General features: G+C 39.0%; 1 protein-coding gene across 4 annotated transcripts in view; it reads right to left on the minus strand.

The window, feature by feature from the left end:
* Positions 1-19,746, minus strand: part of GPM6A (glycoprotein M6A) — a 241,131-nt gene that overhangs the window by 103,038 nt on the left and 118,347 nt on the right. For 2 of the 4 annotated variants that reach the window (XM_073001440.2, XM_020803275.3), the window contains exon 2: positions 12,715-12,786. The exons of the other annotated variants lie outside the window; for them this stretch is intronic. In XM_073001440.2, the coding sequence (XP_072857541.1) occupies positions 12,715-12,786 (72 nt within the window). The remainder of the gene's footprint in view (positions 1-12,714; positions 12,787-19,746) is intronic. 4 annotated transcript variants of the gene reach the window in all.

Raw genomic sequence — 19,746 nt, forward strand, 5'->3', positions numbered from 1 at the left:
CTGGCCCTTAACACAGAAATTTGATTTATCTACTAGGGCTAGTAGCTATTTGTAGACCTCCATGAATCTACAGTGGGGTCTTGACTTGAGAACTTCATCTGTATTGGAAGGCGGTTCTCAAGTCAAAAAGTCTGAAAGTCAAGTCTCCATTGACCTACAGTGCACTGAAAACCGATTAATCCTATAACAGGCCATTTTTGTTCCATTTTGGTTTTTTTCTGGTCTGTAAGTCAAATCTCAGTCTGCAAGTCAAACCTAAATTTTGCGGCCAGAGAAGTCTGTAACTCAAAAAGTCTGTAAGTCAAGCTGTCTGTAAGTCAAGGGTCCACTGTACATAATCCCCTCTTTAAAAAATTACTGTTTACCTTTGCATCTTATGAACCTCATAAGTAAGAACATGCATAACATGAATAATATTTCTTTTATCGGTTCCTGACCTACTACTGGTCAATTTCAACAATTATTGGGGGTACTGGTAGGCAATTGTCTGAGCAGGCGGTACTATAGAGTGATAGGACCCCAAGTAGGCCCCTGGGAATTGCACGCTACATGTTGAGGATTGCATGTCTCCCACCTCTGCTCTATGATATTGCTTCAGAACTATTTACAAGATTTTTGTCCAAGTTTATAAAAAGACTTTATGGTGGTCTTGTTTCCAGTTCCTTATGACCCTACACTGAATTCACCCTCTTCTCCACAGTTGTATACTGAAGCTGAAATTTCTTATGAGTTCTCCCAGAATCTATTTCCAGTTAGATAAATCATATGCGGAATCCTTTTTTCCCCATTCCTCCAGTGTGTACCACTTTATAAACAATAGTCATCTATCCATCCAGTTTGGACTTTTGGCCATTCCCAGTTTGGAATCTTTTTAGTTTCATGGATATTTTAGTAGCACCCCTGATCATTTATGATCAAGTTAAATAGTACTGGTCTTAATCCAGAACCTTGTAATACCCAGAGACAGGGAAGTTAGTGGGAAATTGTCACATGTTAAGATGACCATTAATAGGTTGTAAGATCTAATTAAATTAGGTTAAATTTACATTACATTACTACCACAAAAACCTAACCAGAATAAAAGTGAAAAATCTGAACCATTATTTTCTTTCATCCCCTTTGCCCTGTTTTGGGGTTTGAAGAGAAAGAAATAGCAGCAAGAATATTTGAAAATCCCATCTGTTAGCTACCAAACCAAAACTCTTCTCTTGCTTTTACTTTCTCCCTCCCTTATAATATCATCTCTTTATTCTTGCCCTTTGCTTTAAGAGTCTTCATCAGCTAAGCAATGCAGCTCATGGGGTATCAGGAGAAACAGCATTTTTATTTTGTAGTTCACTGATGATCCTGACACTAGGCAACAGGTTTCTTTCCCTACTGTCTTCCATACCAGGGGGCTCCAAACTACATCTGGCCCACCCTGCTTTTTTATCCAGCCCAGGCATAGGAAGAGGAGGGAATGTGCTCTGGTGGTCCTCGGAGGCCCCAGAGTGCTGTCCTCTGAAGATGCCGGCCACAGAGACTGGCGAAACGTTAGGAAGAACAACCTTCAGAATACGGCCAAAGAGCCCGAAAAACCCACAACAACCATATGTTAGAAAATGCTCAATGTAATTGATAAGTGAATTTACTGTAATATATTAATACCAGTCTCTGGTAATACTACAACAGCATATTTAACTCCCTGCCCTCATTGTAGAAACTGTCTTGTTATTCCTAACACTGTTTTCTGTTCCTTAAACAGTTTTTGGTCTTTAAAAAGACAGATTAGTCTTGATGTCTCATAAATACTAAGTTTATGCAGCAGTCTCTGGTAACAAACTTTGTCCCAAAGATTTTTGGTAGCCCAAATTTGTAATCCCCATTGATATGCTTCTTGTCACCCTCCAAAATATCCAAGAGGTTTCTAAGGCAGTTTCTCCTTTTGCAAAAGCCAAGACTGTTCACTCTTCAGTCCATATATTTCACAATTTTAGTTTTTATCATGCTTTCTACTATCAGAGACAATAAGCTGAGTCACTAGGTTTGTGCTTCCTTGATTTTTTTTTCTTTTTAATAGTACTATCTTCATTACTTTCAACAGGTAAATAAAAAGGTTGTTTTTAATGATGTTGCATATTTTTGACCCACCTCCTAATGACAGATTATCATTACAAAGCTCATTAGATCTGGCAGTGTGCCAACACTACTGAAGCACTGCCCTCGCACTGAATTAGCTTCACCTGATTTCAGTACTACTAGCATACAACCACATCCGTTACATTATGTCATAACTGTTACTAAGAATAGGGTATGTGATTTTTTTTAAAAAAAGAAAAGGAACAAAAACCAGCAAAACAGCTTGGGAAAGGATTACAAACAAGAGAGGGAAAAGTGAATGTGTGCTAGTCCTTTGTAAAATATTTTTATTTATCAAAAATTCTATGCTGAAATTCTTGGCTTGGTCTTATCACTCAGGGCTACTTGTAGTCGATTACTCATCAGGAGCTTTGCGGCGCAGTGGTTAAACTGCTGGACTGCAGCCAAAACTGTGCTCACAAACCAAGGTTCCATCCCAGGTAGCCGGCTCAAGGTTGACTCAGCCTTCTATCCTTCCAAGGTTGGTGAAATAAGTACCCAGCTTGGGTGTGTGTGTGTCAATGCGTAGCCCACATAATTAATTTGCAAACCTCCCAGAGAGTACTTTAAGTGCTATGAGGCAGTATATAAGCAGCATGCTTTGCTTTGCTTTTTTTTTATCAGTGCAGCACCACATTTTCGACCTATCTTCTACTTATGTTTTCTCCTAAAACCAGATGTCTGATCTGCACCTACAAAGATAGCCTTTTTAATTTTGATCGACATCAGGCACTTAGATTGAGATAAGAAGCCTGGTTGCTGTTTTACGGTTGCAATTTAGGCAGCCAGTTCTAAAAACAAAGAAGCATAGGCATGTGTGTACACACACCTTCCCATTTGACCTTAGTTCGAAACAGGTATGTTTCTGACAGGCATGGGGGGAGGTTGACACAGACAACATGAGTCCTCCATCTGAGAACTGGGGTGATGATTTACTAAATTCACTACATTTAGCCAATTGAGGTCAGATTAAAGCCGCTAATGTTGAGTCCAAGTGTAACTTATCCGTCTGAACGTGACTTCCATGATCTTATGACTATTTCCCCAATCTCTCATGGCTGCCATGTACAAGTACTAGTTTCTCCCTGACTAGACACTTCATCATGACCATAGCTTCCACAACAAGCAGGGCTGTCACCATAATTTCTGTTTATCTGTTGTAAATCTCTCTATCTGTACCTGGTCCCCTTCCTAGCAATGGACTGACAATCACTCACTCTCACATTGCTAAGAATGATGTAGATGCTTCACTTGATAGATGAGCTGCTTATGAAGGATTTTCCTCATTTCCCTGCTATGATGCCTTCAAGACTCCTATAACAGCCTAGCAGATTTTACTGTACTAGTGGGACTCCTCCACAACATTCCTAAAAGCATCATCTTACGTGCATCTCTCACTGTCTCAGTGTCTCCATAGCAGCCATCACAGCCTTGAGAGAATAAAGTCGCTTAATGAGAACCAGGAGTTCACTGCACTGAAACATCTCCAAAATGACTGCTCTGTAGACAGAAAGTGATATGTATGACATTCTGTGTAAAGACACTTGATTAACCTCTGCCACCTTCGGATATCTTAATTGATGTTATCCTTTGATAGGATTCTGTTTAGTAAGTTATGTAAGACACTGTGTGTGAGAGAGGCGGGGTGGAGGGATTGTGTGAGGCTAGTAGGACATGTGGATTTAAAATAAGATGTTTATTCCTCTAGTTCCCTCTCCCTGTTTACACCCTCCTCTCATCCCAAGTAAATATATATAATCTTCTTAGCATATAATCTTTTGGTGCCTCTCAAATGTAGCTACTGTACACTGTCTCCACTTTCAAGCTGAATATCTGTAAATAATATTAAAAATATCAGTAAAGCTTTGGTGAACTTTTTCCAAAGGTAACTAAACTTGGGGAAGCGCTTGACACTCAAAGAAATAGGGTACATGAAACATACAGACGTAGGTCCCCCTTGCACAATAATTACATGAATACTGTCTTCATTTAATAGGTTCCTCTAATGTCTCTGTAACTTGGTATGAAACGATGCTTAAATCATTGGAAGAGCTATACGCTAAATGTAGTGCAGTGTGTGTCCTCTGGGTGCCCTTTTAATACTATGATATGATTAAACAAATAACTAAAGACATCTTTGCCTCCACAAAAGAGAAAGCTAAGCTAGAGTCTGTGGAAGTGAGTATTCTGTTGTAGAAAAAGGGAACACTTGACAAGGTACAGCCCTCCAGCAAGCCAAAAAACGGTGGCAGCTAAGAAAGAAAAATGACTTTAGCAGCCATTTGCTGTTGTTATCTGCTGGGAAATACTCCTCATAAATCCACTGAAATGGAGGAGAGCAGCATAAAGCATAGACTTCCATAGTTCCCATTCAGTTGTGTGAAGTCTGCATAAAACAAGTTCCCAATGGACTGTGGCCACTGTCAATTTCTTTAGCACTTAATGTATACAAGAAACAGCACAGTAACACTCTCAGGGTGTATGTTCCTTTCATCACCTCCTCCAGTGCCACAGGTGTAATACACATTGACACACCCCATCCAGTTACACTTTCTCTCACATTGTGGCTGAAATCCTTTTGCTTAGCCTAGTTAAGTCACAACTGGAATTAGGTCCATTTAATCAGTGGGGATTTAGTGAGTTAACTTCCCTGTAAATCCCCACTGATTCAATGGGCCAACTCTAGTTGCAACTCATTATGTAAAGCAACAGGATTTCAGCTGATGTTTCTTTTCACTCCCAATCCATAGAGCCAAGGTGAGCATTTTGTGGGTCCTGTGAATGTTGCTGAACTAAAAGTTGCATCAGCCTCTTCAACATGGCCGACAGAGAGAGATGTTGAGCCCTCACCATTCACAGCATTTAATTACCCAGTCCAGCAACATGTCAAGGGTCCACATGTTCTCTAACCTCACCATATGGACTTTGGAAGGCCACAACTTTCCCCACCCCACCCCATAAAATGTTTCCTATTTCTAACTCAAACATCCTACTCACATTCTCTAATTGACGGGGGGGGGGAGAGAGATTTCATCATTTTCTCCCATCCCTTTGAGATGCTTTAGGCACAGGAGAACCCTTTAAAAACAACAACAACACAAATATTTGTTACGTTTAAAGCAGCTCATAGGCACCCCAAAACATAGCAACATTGCCCCGCCTCAAGTTTCCTAAAGAAGATAGAGTGTGAAGGGGTGGGTTAGTCATTTTAAAAATTCAGAATATTTGGGGCTGCAGAAGAGGGAGATGCTTTGCCTGTGTCAGAAGATCGCATGCAAGCCAAATGTCATATCTCCCTTACCTCTGTTATCAGGTGTGTCCACCTTTCCAAAGTCTGTTTTATGCACCAAAATAACATTCTGCCCCAATTTAAACTGCCATATGCATTTCAAATTTGTTGTTCTTGGGGTTTTTTTGTGCATCTCAGCTGGTGTAGTCACTTCAAACTATAGAGAAGATTTACAGGCACGTATTATTTTACAAATGGAGACCATGCCATCTATTGGAATAAAATACGCAACAAGAGCAGTTTCATAAGCTACAAGAAAACAAATATTTGAGATCCATGTGTTATAAAATCTCTTGCTACATACATGTTACATTCTATTTGATATATAGTAAAGTGTCTAATTTTTTCTTCCATTTCTATGGATGTATACGTTATTTTCCCTTCTCTACATTCTACAAAGATTGACATATTGTTTCTTTTTAAAATTACATTACCTGGGCATTCTTTCTCTATTGTGCCCTAGGATGTAGTGTGTACTCACAGTACTTTGAAAAGCCAACAAAAATTTAATCTTGTCACCTTAACATACACACTTCAAATATTATTTGGGGAAAGACAAATTGTTATTTTATACAATTACAAGATACTGTACACTTCAATCTGTTGAGAGGGCAGCATATTGTACCAAGCAAAGAACAGATTTTCCTCCTATTTCCCCAAATTAAATGTGTCTGTCAGGTCCTGAGAAAGAAGAATGTTTTACCTCCTGTGGGCTGTGGCTCCTAAGAGGGGAATGCTTCACCCTGCAATTTCAGGGGATGGTCCCCCCCACATAGCTTGGAATGTAGGTCATCTCTGCCCTTTCCACAGCCTAGAAACTTTATTGGTTTCTTTTATATTAGGTTTTGGGGAAGAAGCAGAAATGTATTAGTCTGCACAGGCTCAGAAGTTGTTGCTGATGGTGGGCAAAGACTCAAGGTGGTGGGCACCTTTCACTTGTACTTTATTCCCCCCAAGTACAGCACTTTAAATTCCCCCACAGAAGAAAACAATACTTATTTACATAGCATAAAACAATGGCATAGACGCAAAGAGTGCATTGAGGTGAAAATTAAACTCTTGCTGATAGATTGAGAAGATGGGTTCTCTTTTTCCCAGGTAAGGGCCACATTATAATTTGTAATTTGCAAATTAGCTTGCTTTATTTCACTATTAGTCTTAAGGCCAGAATCACAGTCTTCCGTTGTTATGTCTGATTTATGTGACCCCATGGCCTCAGTCACATTGTTTGAATGCTAACATCATTTCATGTCTAACACAAATTATACGTAAAGTACATTTTGAATTTGTGGAGTTCAAAGAACAAGAGTTCCAATTTCAGAATTTCTGTGCTAATGATGATCCAAGCCTGGGTTGCCCCAGTTCCAAAGTGCAGACATGGTTCATAATTCCCCTACAGCCTTCACCATCTCTATAGATACCCCCTCTCCTTTCTGCCAAACCTTGCCTGGCAGCAACAATGAGAAGGGCTGCTAGCATCATCGACATAACAGCAGATTTATGATACCAACTCCCTTACTGAATGCAGCTGTGTAGAACCTCCGGTTCCTTGGCTGCAATGGCTTAGTACATCTAAGGGTTGAGAATAAGCTCTTACATTGAGAGGTTTGAGCATTGTGCTGTCATGGTTAATTTATTCATGCATTGGGATGTCACACCAAAATAAGACCTGCACATAATACGATGTTGCACAGAAAGTAAGTGCTAGCCTGGTCTTCTCTGTCACACCAAATATTTAATTGAAGTAGTGTGCTTTTAAAAATGGAGAAAGATAATAATAATTAGACCTGCAATATGGAGCAGTACAACTTACTGTAAATTATGTATGGAGGGGAATTTAAGCAGTCTGCTGAGGGCCACCCAGTGGTTTAAGGGTTAAACAGGTGCGTGTGGTGGGTACATGGGAGAGGGCCTTCTCTGTTACTGCTCCCAGACTTGAACTCCCTCCCACAGGAGGCCAGGCTGACCCCATTTTAGCTGTCTTTCTACAAGCAGGTAAAGACCTTTCTCTTTAAAGCAAGCTTTCCCTTAGTGACTTGCTGCCTGAGTGGAGTTTTTAAAGGATTGTTATATCTTACAGCTTTGAATTTGTTTTGGTATTGCTTATGTTTTTTTAGTATGGTGTTTGTTTGATCCTTTTTGGTATCTGTATACTCACTGTTGTTAGATTTATATAATGTCTTTTAAGCCATCTTGTTTTTTTTTTGTAAAGGAGAAAGGTGGTATAAAAATATTTTAAATAAATAAAAGAAATAAATGAAATTCTTCCTTTATTTTGTTTTTGAGGCTGTCCCTACACCAGACAAATAACAAGGTTGGAGTCTGTATCAATATCTGGCCGGACAGCTCAGTAGTTTAGAGGCTGGGAGTTCAATTCCCAACTGGGAAAAGAACCATGGGCAAGCTACATAGTGCCATGGTGCCCCCAGAAAATGGGAATGGGAAGCCTCTGAGTATTTTCTATCTAGAAAACCCTGGAAAGGGTTGTCATACATTGGAATCAACATGACAGTGTGCAATTATTATTATTTTTACGTTGCATCAGCTCTTCCGTTATTTACTATATATGGTGGCAATCTATACAGCGTTGAAGGGCAGCGGAGAGACGATCCATTTCATATGTCATCACTTGAGGAGCAGAAAGAAAAAGATAAAGAAGGACTTAGATGGTGCACTAATAGTTTTTCAAAGTGTCAGCACTAGTTCTGTGTCTTTTAGGTAACAAACTACTGTATCAGTCACAGCTCTAGGTCTGTAGGGACTGAGGGGAAACAGGGCCATGGCAGCAAGATACAACACCACAACATGTAGGTGGTTGATGTACCATTTCTACAGTCTTGCTGAGCACACAAACTGTTCAAATTAAAATTCCCCCTCACCCCGAACTAGAACAACTAACATTACAACAAACCCAGCTGCATGCAAATAAATCTGCCAACAGCTTTAGAAGACATCTGTGCTTTTTCTCAGATTTCAAAGTATGGGTGCTCTCATTTTTCAAAAGTAATCTGTGAGCACAGCATCCAAAAACAAATACTGCACGTAGTTCTTGAACCACGCAGAAGGTATTCTTCTGTCTACAAAAACTGCTGAAATGGTGTTTGTGAAAGAAGAAGCAGACCAGTCATCATGACAGTAATTGTCAAATAAAAATCAAAAGGCCACAGTCAGTGTAGCGCATTGTCAATCAACATGCAGCAAAATCAATCTAAGCATTACATGGTCAATGCATCCCACAATTTACAGCAAACTGAAGTTAATAAAAAAATGGATGTCAAAGTGCTGCAATATAAATCAATAAAGTGAACGGGCACATGTAGATAGACAGAGGTGTGTGTAAAAAAGAGATTTTGAATAATTATCATAAAAGGGCAAAATTCTGTTTCAAAATGTTGTTGTGGGAAATAAAGGACTTGGCTTTTAATGTCATCACTCCTATGTCTAAAAACCAAGCACAAGATTCATCAAGTGATATGTTGTTCCTGTAACAAATTCTTCCCAAACTACATCTCTAGAGATAAGGGGATGTCTATGAATAAAAATTTGACATGCAACCAGGCATGTTTTAAGCATGTTTGTGGCATACTTCCTCTGCATCTGCAGCCTACTATGCTTAAAGAAACACAGTCTGAGAGTAACTATGCTCCAGGGTATATTCAGAAGTCCTCTCACCTTCTTCAAGGAGAGGATAGTTTTCTAGGTAAATCTTTTTGCATAGGCTGGAGTTTTGTGTGGCTCAAGTGCAACCCAAACCATTGATCAGGATGAGATTCTGGTATCAGATCTGGATGGTGTATCCATTTAATAATATACACCCAAAAAGATAGAAACTGATTTTGTTTAATAGACTAGGCTACACCAACATTAGTGGCATTTTTCTGAAGTGAAACAGAAGAGCGTCCATCCAAGCAATGAAGTGACTAATTATATTGAACATACTAATGAATAGTTGGCTGGATTTGGGAGCAATGCTGGGACTTCTGTACCCTCCAGCTCTAGAGATAAATTAAATCGAAACATGAACCATGGTGGGAGGGAAACGGGGAGACCAATGCACAGATCTTCATTAGCTTTTACCGCCCAATGAGTCATGTGACTGCCTTCAGGGCAACTTACTGAATGAAACACTTCCTATCTGAGATGACCAAGAGGATGACACAAGATGAGAGGAATCAAGACACTTATTTAGAACAGCCAACACATGAATTAAAGACTTTCATAAGTGTTTTACTGCACTGTTCTTCCTGAGAGCAACCTGATTAGTTACATAAATTCACTGACATGTTCATTGACAATTCAACCAGTAATAGTCCAAGTTTGGAGCCTTTAAGAATAGTTAAAGAATCTAATTATTCAGATTGCAAAGGAAAAGAATAGCAAAGTCACATCTTTTAAGTCATCTTAATGAAAAGTCCTAAACATGAGGACCTGCTGTTTTGCTTTGTTTCTTGAGCTTCTTATTTGTTCCTTTGGAAGTGCCATATGCAAGCAGTCCATTTCTACTCCAATTATGAGGATAGCTTAATCTGAACCTTAGTGTTGTCATCATCGAAGTTCATTCTTCAAAACAAGTTACATGGGAAACTGCTGCCCTTCCACAAATATCTTCGGAGGTATAATTTCCTAGATTCTGCAAGATCTCCAATTTAGCTAGCAAGTGCCTACTGGCTTGCAAACACCGACATAGTGATAACCCTCAGCCCTCTCCATAACATTTCTCAAGTCACAAATATCTTCTGTGCTCCTCCATGAGAGATTATGTACATTCTAGTCACTCCCCTTGGCTATTAATGTCTTTAGCCATTACGTACTGCCATCCAGTCACAGAGAAAAAAGGGGGAAACCAGTGGAAACCAGTGGAAAAGCAAGAAGGCACTAGAGGAAGAATAATTAGAAAGTATCTGCCTGATCCTCTTCCCTTTATTTCCCCACTCCTTTCTGTGCAAGACCAAAACTAATAATGATAATGATAATGATGATGATGATGATGATGATGACGATGATGATGACGATGACGATGACGATGATGATGATGATGATGATGATGATGATGATGATAATAATAATAATAATAATAATAATAATAATAATAATAATAATAATAATAATAATAATAATAATAATAATAATAATAATAATAATAATAATAATAATAATAATAATAATAATAATAATAATAATAATAATAATAGAGCAGTGGTGGCATTACCACTGGTGGCAGCAGATCCCGTGCCATTTGGCCGGACAAGCTCTTCCAGCTGTCAAGCTCTATCATTACGTCCTTTTCAGACACTGCTATTAGTATTTCACAGACATACACCGAATTAAAGCAATCATCATTATCAGTAAGACTGATCCTTCTTAAATCTTTTTAGATAAGGATGCCCAGTCAGCTCCTGCCATGTGTATAGCTGCTCTAATAGTGATTCTTGGGTGTGAACATGTGAGCTTTGGGGCTGCAGATGACAACTTTGGGGGCAAAACTGCGCCCAAGCCTCAAGTCGGAGAGCTTGAGGTGAATGCAGAAAGGAGACATAAGGTACCTAATAGAGTAATGAATATTCTACGTGAATTTTATATGTTGCTTTCTCTCCTTCTCTCTCTTCACACAAATAGGCATACACACATACATACCCATCTGCATTTTTCTCCATTTGCCACTTGTCAGAAAAGAAAGAGGAAGATCTTCAACAAAGCGGATTCCTCCTTATGTCACTGTCCTACTTTCATACTGCATCACATGACAGCAATTTAGCATGCACTTAAATGTGGTTACACATAGTACTTCCATTACTCACATTATACACTCAGAATTTAAACAGAGGACAGTTTCTATATTTTATCATATCTACTGAATTAATTATTTACATCTCATTCATGAATGCTCCATTTAAAAGCACAATATAAATAAAACACTATATGACAATGCATTCCAAAGGGATGTCAAGTGAAGAGTTCCGTCTTCCAGAATCAGATGACCCATTCTTTTTTAAATAAATAAATAAATAAAAATATAACATTCCTTTTTATTGATTTTAAATGTCTGCTATCCTTTCCTTGAAAATTTCCTTTTATTGCTGTTTGGAGGTTACATTCAAAAACAGCTGACTGAGGGTTCATTTGAGAGAAGAAAGGCTGAGTATTGAGTGCAAAAAATTATGACAAAAGTCCAATGGATGAAAAACAGCTAAGACTTCATATGCTTCAGGAAGACCCAAACAAAATGGCAGATCTTTCTAACTGAGATAAGAAGTTGACAATGCAAACACCCAACTTTAGAACATACATTACTTTACCCTACAAATGAATCTCAGTATAAAAAGGGAAAGGATTGTTGGACATATGAAACTTGCATGACATGCAGGGGAAAACGGAAGAAAATTTGGGCATTTCCTAAAGAGTAGTAATGGGTATCAAGAGCAAACCTGAAGACTGTCAGAGAGGAATTGTCTCTATATTTGTTGTTCATAGTGGCTGCAGTGAGTGAGTGATGTAAACCATTTCCCAGCATAATTCCAGGAGGGAAGACTAGCAAACAAAGCTAGAGTCATTCTCTAGATAAGAACTGAAACTTGGTATTTTACCAGCAAATGCTGTTAGTTCAAAACCAATTCTCTATTGATGGGACAGAGACCAATCCAAGGAGCGTTTGGGATGAGAGGTTTTGTGGCGATACTACCAAGACTGGGTCCTGAAATGTTCCCACCAGAGGGGAGTCAATTAGACTAGCAAGCATGACAATGTCAGGCTCAATGCCATCCTCAAGACAGTGTTCCTACAATAGCGACAGAACACAAACAGGTCTGCCTAGAGGCCAGGGAAAGCCAGGTACATCTTCAAGCACGGCCACAAAAAACCTTGATCTTTTCTCTTTTACATGGCTAGTAGCCGTTGCTTGATGTATTAATGGATTGATTCATTGTTTAACCCATTTGTAGCCAATGTGGCAGTATAAAGGTCTCTTTCTCCACAGTTTACCCTCAAAAGAACTTTGTGAGACAGGTCAGACTGACAGTGACTGGCTCATGGCTCCTCCATTAATTTCATAGCTTAGCGGGGACTAGAACTGGATCTCCAAGTCCCAGCCAACCATACTAGCCACTAAAACAGGCCAGCACCCATGTTCGGTACCCAACAATTCCACACTAGAAATTTTTACTGGTTCCTGATAGTCTGCTCATCAATTCTACAACATCCTAGGCTCAGTCCATATTCTTTGGTGCTGTGCAAGAGAGAGGTGTCATCAAGTCCTTTCAGGACTGGAGAAATTTTTGATGAAGAACTAAAATAACAAATGTACAGCTTACCTAAACGATGACAAGTGAGGTGCATGTTAACCAAGCAGATTTCTTCCTCTCTCCCTGTCCTACTTCCCATATCTGAAAGGTGTAAACACCAAGTAGGCAGAAAAAAAATTAAGTATATGACAAATGCAATCAAATTAAATAAACATGGGAAATGTATGATATAAATATGGAGCAGTTTCTTGAATCTGTGGAATACTCTTAATAATTTAGTGCAAAATCCATCAGTGGCCAGTGGAAAATGCAATCTACATATGAAATTGTTAACAAAGAATCCCCCAAAACTGCAAGCAGCGATTTTCAGCCACAATGCAATTGAAAGGTGTTAATAACCAGTCTCCTTATGTGGATATACTACTACATCCAATGTCTACCCAATTGTACTCGCAAGAACAAAGGAAAAGAGGTAGAGCTTTGTTCCCTGATAGTGGATGATGGAACCTAATCAGGTTAATTCTCTCTGCCAACATAGGAAGGAGTAAACTCAGAGCTGATCTGGCATTTCATATAAACAGCATTATGTTAAAATAACCCCATTGTCTTTGCTTTGACCCTCCACAGGTTCAGGAATACTTTTTTAAAATGGCATGTATTATGAACTAGTAATACAAGAAATCATTCTAAATACCAAGGCTATATATAGCATGATTTAAGTGTAATTGTGGGGAAGTCTTAGCTGTGACAAAAACAGCTAAAATTATGAGTTAGAAGGCTGCAGGTTGCAGCTGATTCACATCTTGTAATTTATACAAGGTTTATCAACTAGCTGAAGGCAAAGCCATTCAACAGAAAGAATAGGATTAGAACAGGAACAGCTCTACAGACCCTGTTAGACTGTATCGCCCATCAGCTCTAATCAGCATAGCCCATGATGGGAAATGATGGTAGTTGCAGTCCAGTGACATTCAGAAGGCCACCACAGGTTCCCTCATCCCTGAACCAGGATATATTTACTACAGCTTCTTCGATTGAAATTAGAGTAAAATGCTGTTAAAGACAGGGAATTGGTTTATAAGATAATGGAAGAAAATTTATGGAAGCACCATTTTCTAGGAATATTTCTCTTCTCCAACTCCTTCAGTTGCCTCAACCCATATCCTGAAAAGCACCTCTGAAAGGACAGGGACACTTCTCAGCAAGGAGGGTGAGGATCTCTAGGAAAAAGGGCAAAGAACTCCAAACAGGGAATATCTATTCCTGACTTTCGTAAATTCCCTCTCTCCAGTCAGGATGACTCCCAACTTCCAGAGATCCTTTTTGGGCATGCAGGTGACTGCAACTAGGAGGAGGAAATAGGAAATGTTTCTTCCACAAGCTCCTGTATATTAGAATCCAGGTCATTATTCACTTCATTTAATGTATTTTGTGCTGTCACAGTGCAAGCATATATTCAGCTTGTCTCCATAACTGTGAGCTCTACTGATTTTTCAGATGCAAAAGTTATAACATCCTGTTTCCCAGATTATGACTGCAAGTGCATGGGAAAGTTTTAGACACTAATTTGTGATTCAGAAGCTTCTTCCATATGCACCAAATCCAATAAACACATGAAAGTTTTGGTTTTTGTAGGTATTATGGGCTGTTTGGCCTTGTTTGGTCAAACAGCCCGAAAAACCTACAACAACCATTGGATCCCGGCTGTGAAAGCCTTCAAGAATACATGAAAGTTTTGTTCATGCAGTGGCTTTCTGGCTCACTTATAGGTCAAAGAGCAGTTTTCTGTTCAGACAGCTAAACTAAAGATCACAATAGAAACATCCACTTCACTTTTTTATGTTACCATCTTAACCTTGCCTTAATGCACACTTTGGTGATGTGAATAGGACTGTTCCTGTGACACTAACTAAGACTCACATTTTACTAGACATTAACAGGTGTGCATGTTGGAGTATCCAAATACTCCAGTGGATGCAGAGTCCAAAACAAGTGGAAGGAACAGAAGGAGATAACACTTAACACACAGCTATTTACAAACACTGTTGCCCATCAAGAAACAATAATACATGAAGGGAAAAATCAAATAATCCATACAGAACTGTGAGAGGTTACGGAAATTAAAGTGGTGTTAAATGTCTTCCATAGTGTCATGCATCAAATTCAGAAAACAATATTAATCAAAAGCCTAGAGAGGTATGAGTTGGCTTGGCCACCACTTATTATTGACCTTTTTCCTTGTTGTCCATGTCCATCTGTTTCCAAAGTCTTTTTAACTTATTAAGTGGCAAGTGATACTGAATCCAGAAAATTAATTGGATATCCAAAGTGATCAAGTGATTGAAGTGTTTAGTAATGTATGACATCACTAAACACTTCTTGATTTTTTCCAGATATTCTTACATTTTATTATAACTATCACAAGGGTACATATTTTATTGTTGTCCAAGTGTCAAAAAGTACAAGAATTATATTACAGTGTAACTCAAATAAAGAGCATATTTACAAAGCTGCCAGGTTCAGGTGTATGTTTTATGGCCTTCCTCCCAAGCAGTCCGTTTTCCCTCCACAAAGTAACTGTTCCCTCTCCTTTTCTTATTGTTTACTCTCATGTATGTGAATGCCTAAGAAATACAGAACCAAAAAAGGGTAGGAGAATACTATGCTTTCCTCTGCATAAACCATATTGTGTCGTATTCATACATAAAACATCACATCATAACAACAAAGAAAGCATCATAATAATTATTTGAAACATGGGGGTTAAGTCAAAATGCATAAAATCATAGATCTGTAAAGATGGAAGGGTCCCAAGAGTCATAGTGTCCAACCCCCACAGATGGAACAAATCAACAGATAAAGCAACATTGACATTAGTCTCCACCTTCTGCTTGAAAATTTCAAATGCAATTGATTCCACCATGTTCCAAGGCTGTCTACTATCAATCAATTTGTATTATCTAAAAGTTCCTCCTAATGTTTAGATGGAATCTGCTTTTTAAAAATTTTGAATCCACTGCTTTGGGTGTTATCTTGTAGAGCAGAGATACCAGGCTTGCTCCATCATCTGCCCAACAGCCAGCTTCAAATATATGAAGGGCAGTAAAATCACCTCACAATTGTAGCTTCACTAAGCTAAACAGAATTGGGGACACTAACATCTATGGAAGAGCTGTGACAGCACAAGTTCACAATGTGTCCACAATTTTACATTTTAAATATGGACCATACAAATAATGCCCAAGACAAAAGATTTAAGTGAATGGTGTATGCACTACAGTTGGTCACATCTGCTTAAGCCTCCAACCATTTTTGATGGCTCTGGTTGATTCAGAGAAAACTGTTCTCTGAATAGTGATTGAACCCGCCAAACAGATACCTCCTGAGCTACAAGGCATCTAGTCACACTATATTTACGTAACTTGTGTAATTGTCTGGTGTCATAGTGAGGAAGGAAATATATTATGTATTATGTATGATAAGAACATTCTTGGGTGTGTTTCTGGGTATGTGGACTTAATATTATGACCATATGCCACCTATCCTTCTAGTGACACAAGGGATACCAGAGTTCCTGAAGATGCTACTATCCACAGGCAGTTTACCAGAAAATACAATATTGACCAGAAAGAGGTTCTGCATACAAAAAAGAAGAAAACATCCAGAGATGGGCTATAAGCCATCAAGAAAATCATCCCAAATAAGGCTACAGCACATCTAGTCTTCAAACATGCAACATTGTTTCCACCCACAGTTACTTCAGCTTTGGCGTGAACATATATCTAAGACCAAAAGCATGACAGTGGGCACACATTCCTATAATATGCCAGCATCTTCATGACTGACTTAGAGAAAAATTGCATTAATTCCTGTCCCCACAAGCCCATTTACTTAAGATTTAGTACAGTAGAACCTCTACTTACGAACGTCCCTACGTACGAACGATCCAACTTACGAACAGCTCTAGTCACACAATGTTGCTTCTACTTGCGAACGGAGCTTCAAGATACAAACAAAAAATGCAGAGGAGGCGGGGAAAGTGCAAAATTTGAACCTTCTGTTAACCGTTGGCCAGCGAAGAGGCTGTTTGTCTGCAACATTGCTTGTCCAAGCAGTTAGAGAGTGGATAGGGAGAGAGTCTTCAGACTGTCTGGTACTACCTGGCATTGTACTGTATGGACTGTATTTTTTGTCTTTTTTTAATTTTTGATTTTGGATGTTTGACTTTCTTTTTTTAAACAGAGAGACTGCCTGTTCTGGGTGAGTACACTGTATTTACTGTACTGTACAGGTTTTTTTTTTTTTTGGCTGCTTGGTGGCGGGGTAGGGCTAGGTGAGGGGTTATATTTCTGTGCCCTGTTGGGTCTTGCAGTGTGGATTTAAAATGTAAAAAGTAGAATGTAATATTAAATTAAAATTAAATGTGAAAATTAGACTGTAATTTTAAAATGTAAAATTTATTTATTTATTTTTGCATTCTATGGCTTCTAGGGTTTGTGTACTCTGACCTCTCTGTTGTTTTAAAATGTGTGGATTTAAAATGTGACTCCAAAGTCTGTTTTACTTTGGGGATCTGTTTGCTGTAATAATGGTTGCTGGTTGTTGATGCAGGCAGGCAGGCTTTAAAATGGAGTTTAGACTCGAGTCTCTTACCCTCCCCCCCCCCATCTTGCTTAGACTTCACAGTCTTTTTTTCCCCTAAAATCAGAAAATATTCTGTGAGAGGCTGTGCTGGCTGTTGATGCAGGCAGACTGTAAAATGCAGTTTAGACTCTCTTTTTGTGATGAGGAGTTCTGTGCTGGAATAATGCTTGCTGTATTCTGTGGCTTTTTTAAAGGTGTTCTGTTTAAAAGGTATTCTCCTGCCTTTTTTAACCTAAAAGGTGCTTGGTATTCTTTAAAAGGTGCTTGTTTTTTAAGGTGTTCTGTTTAGAAGGTGTTCCCTCCCCCCCTCCCTCCTTTCCTGTCCTTTTTCTGACCTAAGTTCATCTTAGGTCAAAAGAAGAAAAATTCTTCCCCTAGTGGTAGAGTATGGCTTTGCATTAGTTCCTATGGGAACGAATGCTTCTACTTGTGAATGGTGCCTCTAGATAAGAATGAAAAATAGCCGGTACGGATTAAATGGTTTTCAATGCATTCCTATGGGAAATTTTGCTTCTACTTACAAATGTTTCAACTAACGAACATTTTCTGGGACGGATTAAGTTAGTAAGTAGAGGTTTCACTGTAATAACATTATTAATATGCAGACTGATGGTTGTTGTAGGTTTTTCGGGCTGTTTTCTTCCTAAGGTTTTTCTTCCTAACGCTTCGCCAGTCTCTGTGGCTGGCATCTTCAGAGGATAGGAGTTAGAACTCTGTGTTTAGAAACTGGCAAAACATGAGGAAGAACAACCTTCAGAACACGGCCAAACAGCCCAAAAAGCCTACAACAACCATCAGATCTTAAAGGCCGTGAACACATTATGTGGACTCATTGAAAAGATGTGCTAATGAGTTCCACTAAAAATGCAGTAAGTTCCACCATACAATCTCAGCCTAAATCAGTCCATACAAGAAATCCACTTTACAGACATGGTCATGCAACCACCACACAATTGACAAATAAGCACTACCTTATTTCAGAAGCCAACAGACAGCTACTCGTACTTACATTAGAAATCTGCCACTTGGATTTTCTAGACTTCGACTCTCTTGCTGGGAGTCTCTCATGGCAGTTTTCTTTTTGAACAGGCAGCTAGGATACAAAGCCTTCTAGATAGGCCTTTCTCTAGGTGAGCCACATTTAAGTGCCCATAGATGTAGGTCTGTCAGGTAGAACTCCCAGAATAGAGATGAATAGAGATGAAGTTAAAAAAAAATCCAAACAGCACACCCAAACAGCTTACATACCTCCAGGTACCATTCAGAACACACCAGAAAACCAAGCTCTGCAATACATGTGGGTCTGCTTAGCCCACTCATACACAGACTCTCTATTTAAGCCATTTCTGTGACTGCAATATCAGCCTGATGAAATGAACAAACAGATCAACAAGAGTAAACTGGTACCAAGGACAAATATTTTCTACTACAGGACAAACCCCGAATAGAGAACAATTCATTGGTGCCTCGCTTAACGACGATAATCCATTCCAGGAAAATCGCTGTTAAGCAAAAACATCGTAAAGCGAAATTAAAAAGCCCATTGAAACGCATTGAAAACCGTTCAATACGTTCCAGTGGGCTGAAAACTCACCATCCAGCGAAGATCCTCCATATGGCGGCCATTTGCGATGCCTGTATAGCGAGGAATCCATCCCTAAGCACAGCGGGGAGCCATTTTAAGCAATCGCAATCGCAAAAACATCATCGTAAAGCGGATTCATCATAATGCAGGACAATCATTAAGCGGGGCACGACTGTAGAACATTACCAGTTGGAATGTTCCCAGCTAAAACCACTAAAATGAGTCATCATCAATCTGTATCCCATTCTAAGTACTGACACTTCCCTTGCCTCAGTGTCTAAGACAGTCACCCAACCAGAAAAAAATATTCACCAGCAGTTACAGACATTGGAACAGAGATGGAGACAGGAATCAGACCATTCTACAGGCCTTGACGCCAGCCTTGTCCCTACGTCTATGGAGAAAACACTATGGAAGGACATGATGACATTCACAATACTAATGTCTCATATATCTATTCATTTTCTAATGTTATATACGCCACATTGAACAAGCAGGCTAGACTCTATGCAAAAGAAAAAACAGACAGAAAACAGATACTAGAACCAGCAAAACTACAGAATTCTGGGGAAGAACCCTTTAGTCTCCCTGACCTTCTGCCTCTTACCTCTTTGAACAAAAGAAATTCAGAGACATATTGCAAAGGGAGATAGATGAATACATCAAGAGGTTCAACTCAGTTTCTCTTGGTTTAAATCAATATATCGGCTTCTTGTCTTATTATACACACTTCTTGTCTTATTATATATGTTAATCAGCTCATCCATGCAGATCTGTAGATATTAGGACCTTACTGCAGTCTCTTATTTAATTCTATTCTACCTCCATACCAGAATGCACATATACCCATTGAAGTATATGCCATATCTCTC

This window comes from Pogona vitticeps, chromosome 5 (genome assembly GCF_051106095.1).
Source record: "Pogona vitticeps strain Pit_001003342236 chromosome 5, PviZW2.1, whole genome shotgun sequence".
Lineage (NCBI taxonomy): Eukaryota > Metazoa > Chordata > Lepidosauria > Squamata > Agamidae > Pogona > Pogona vitticeps.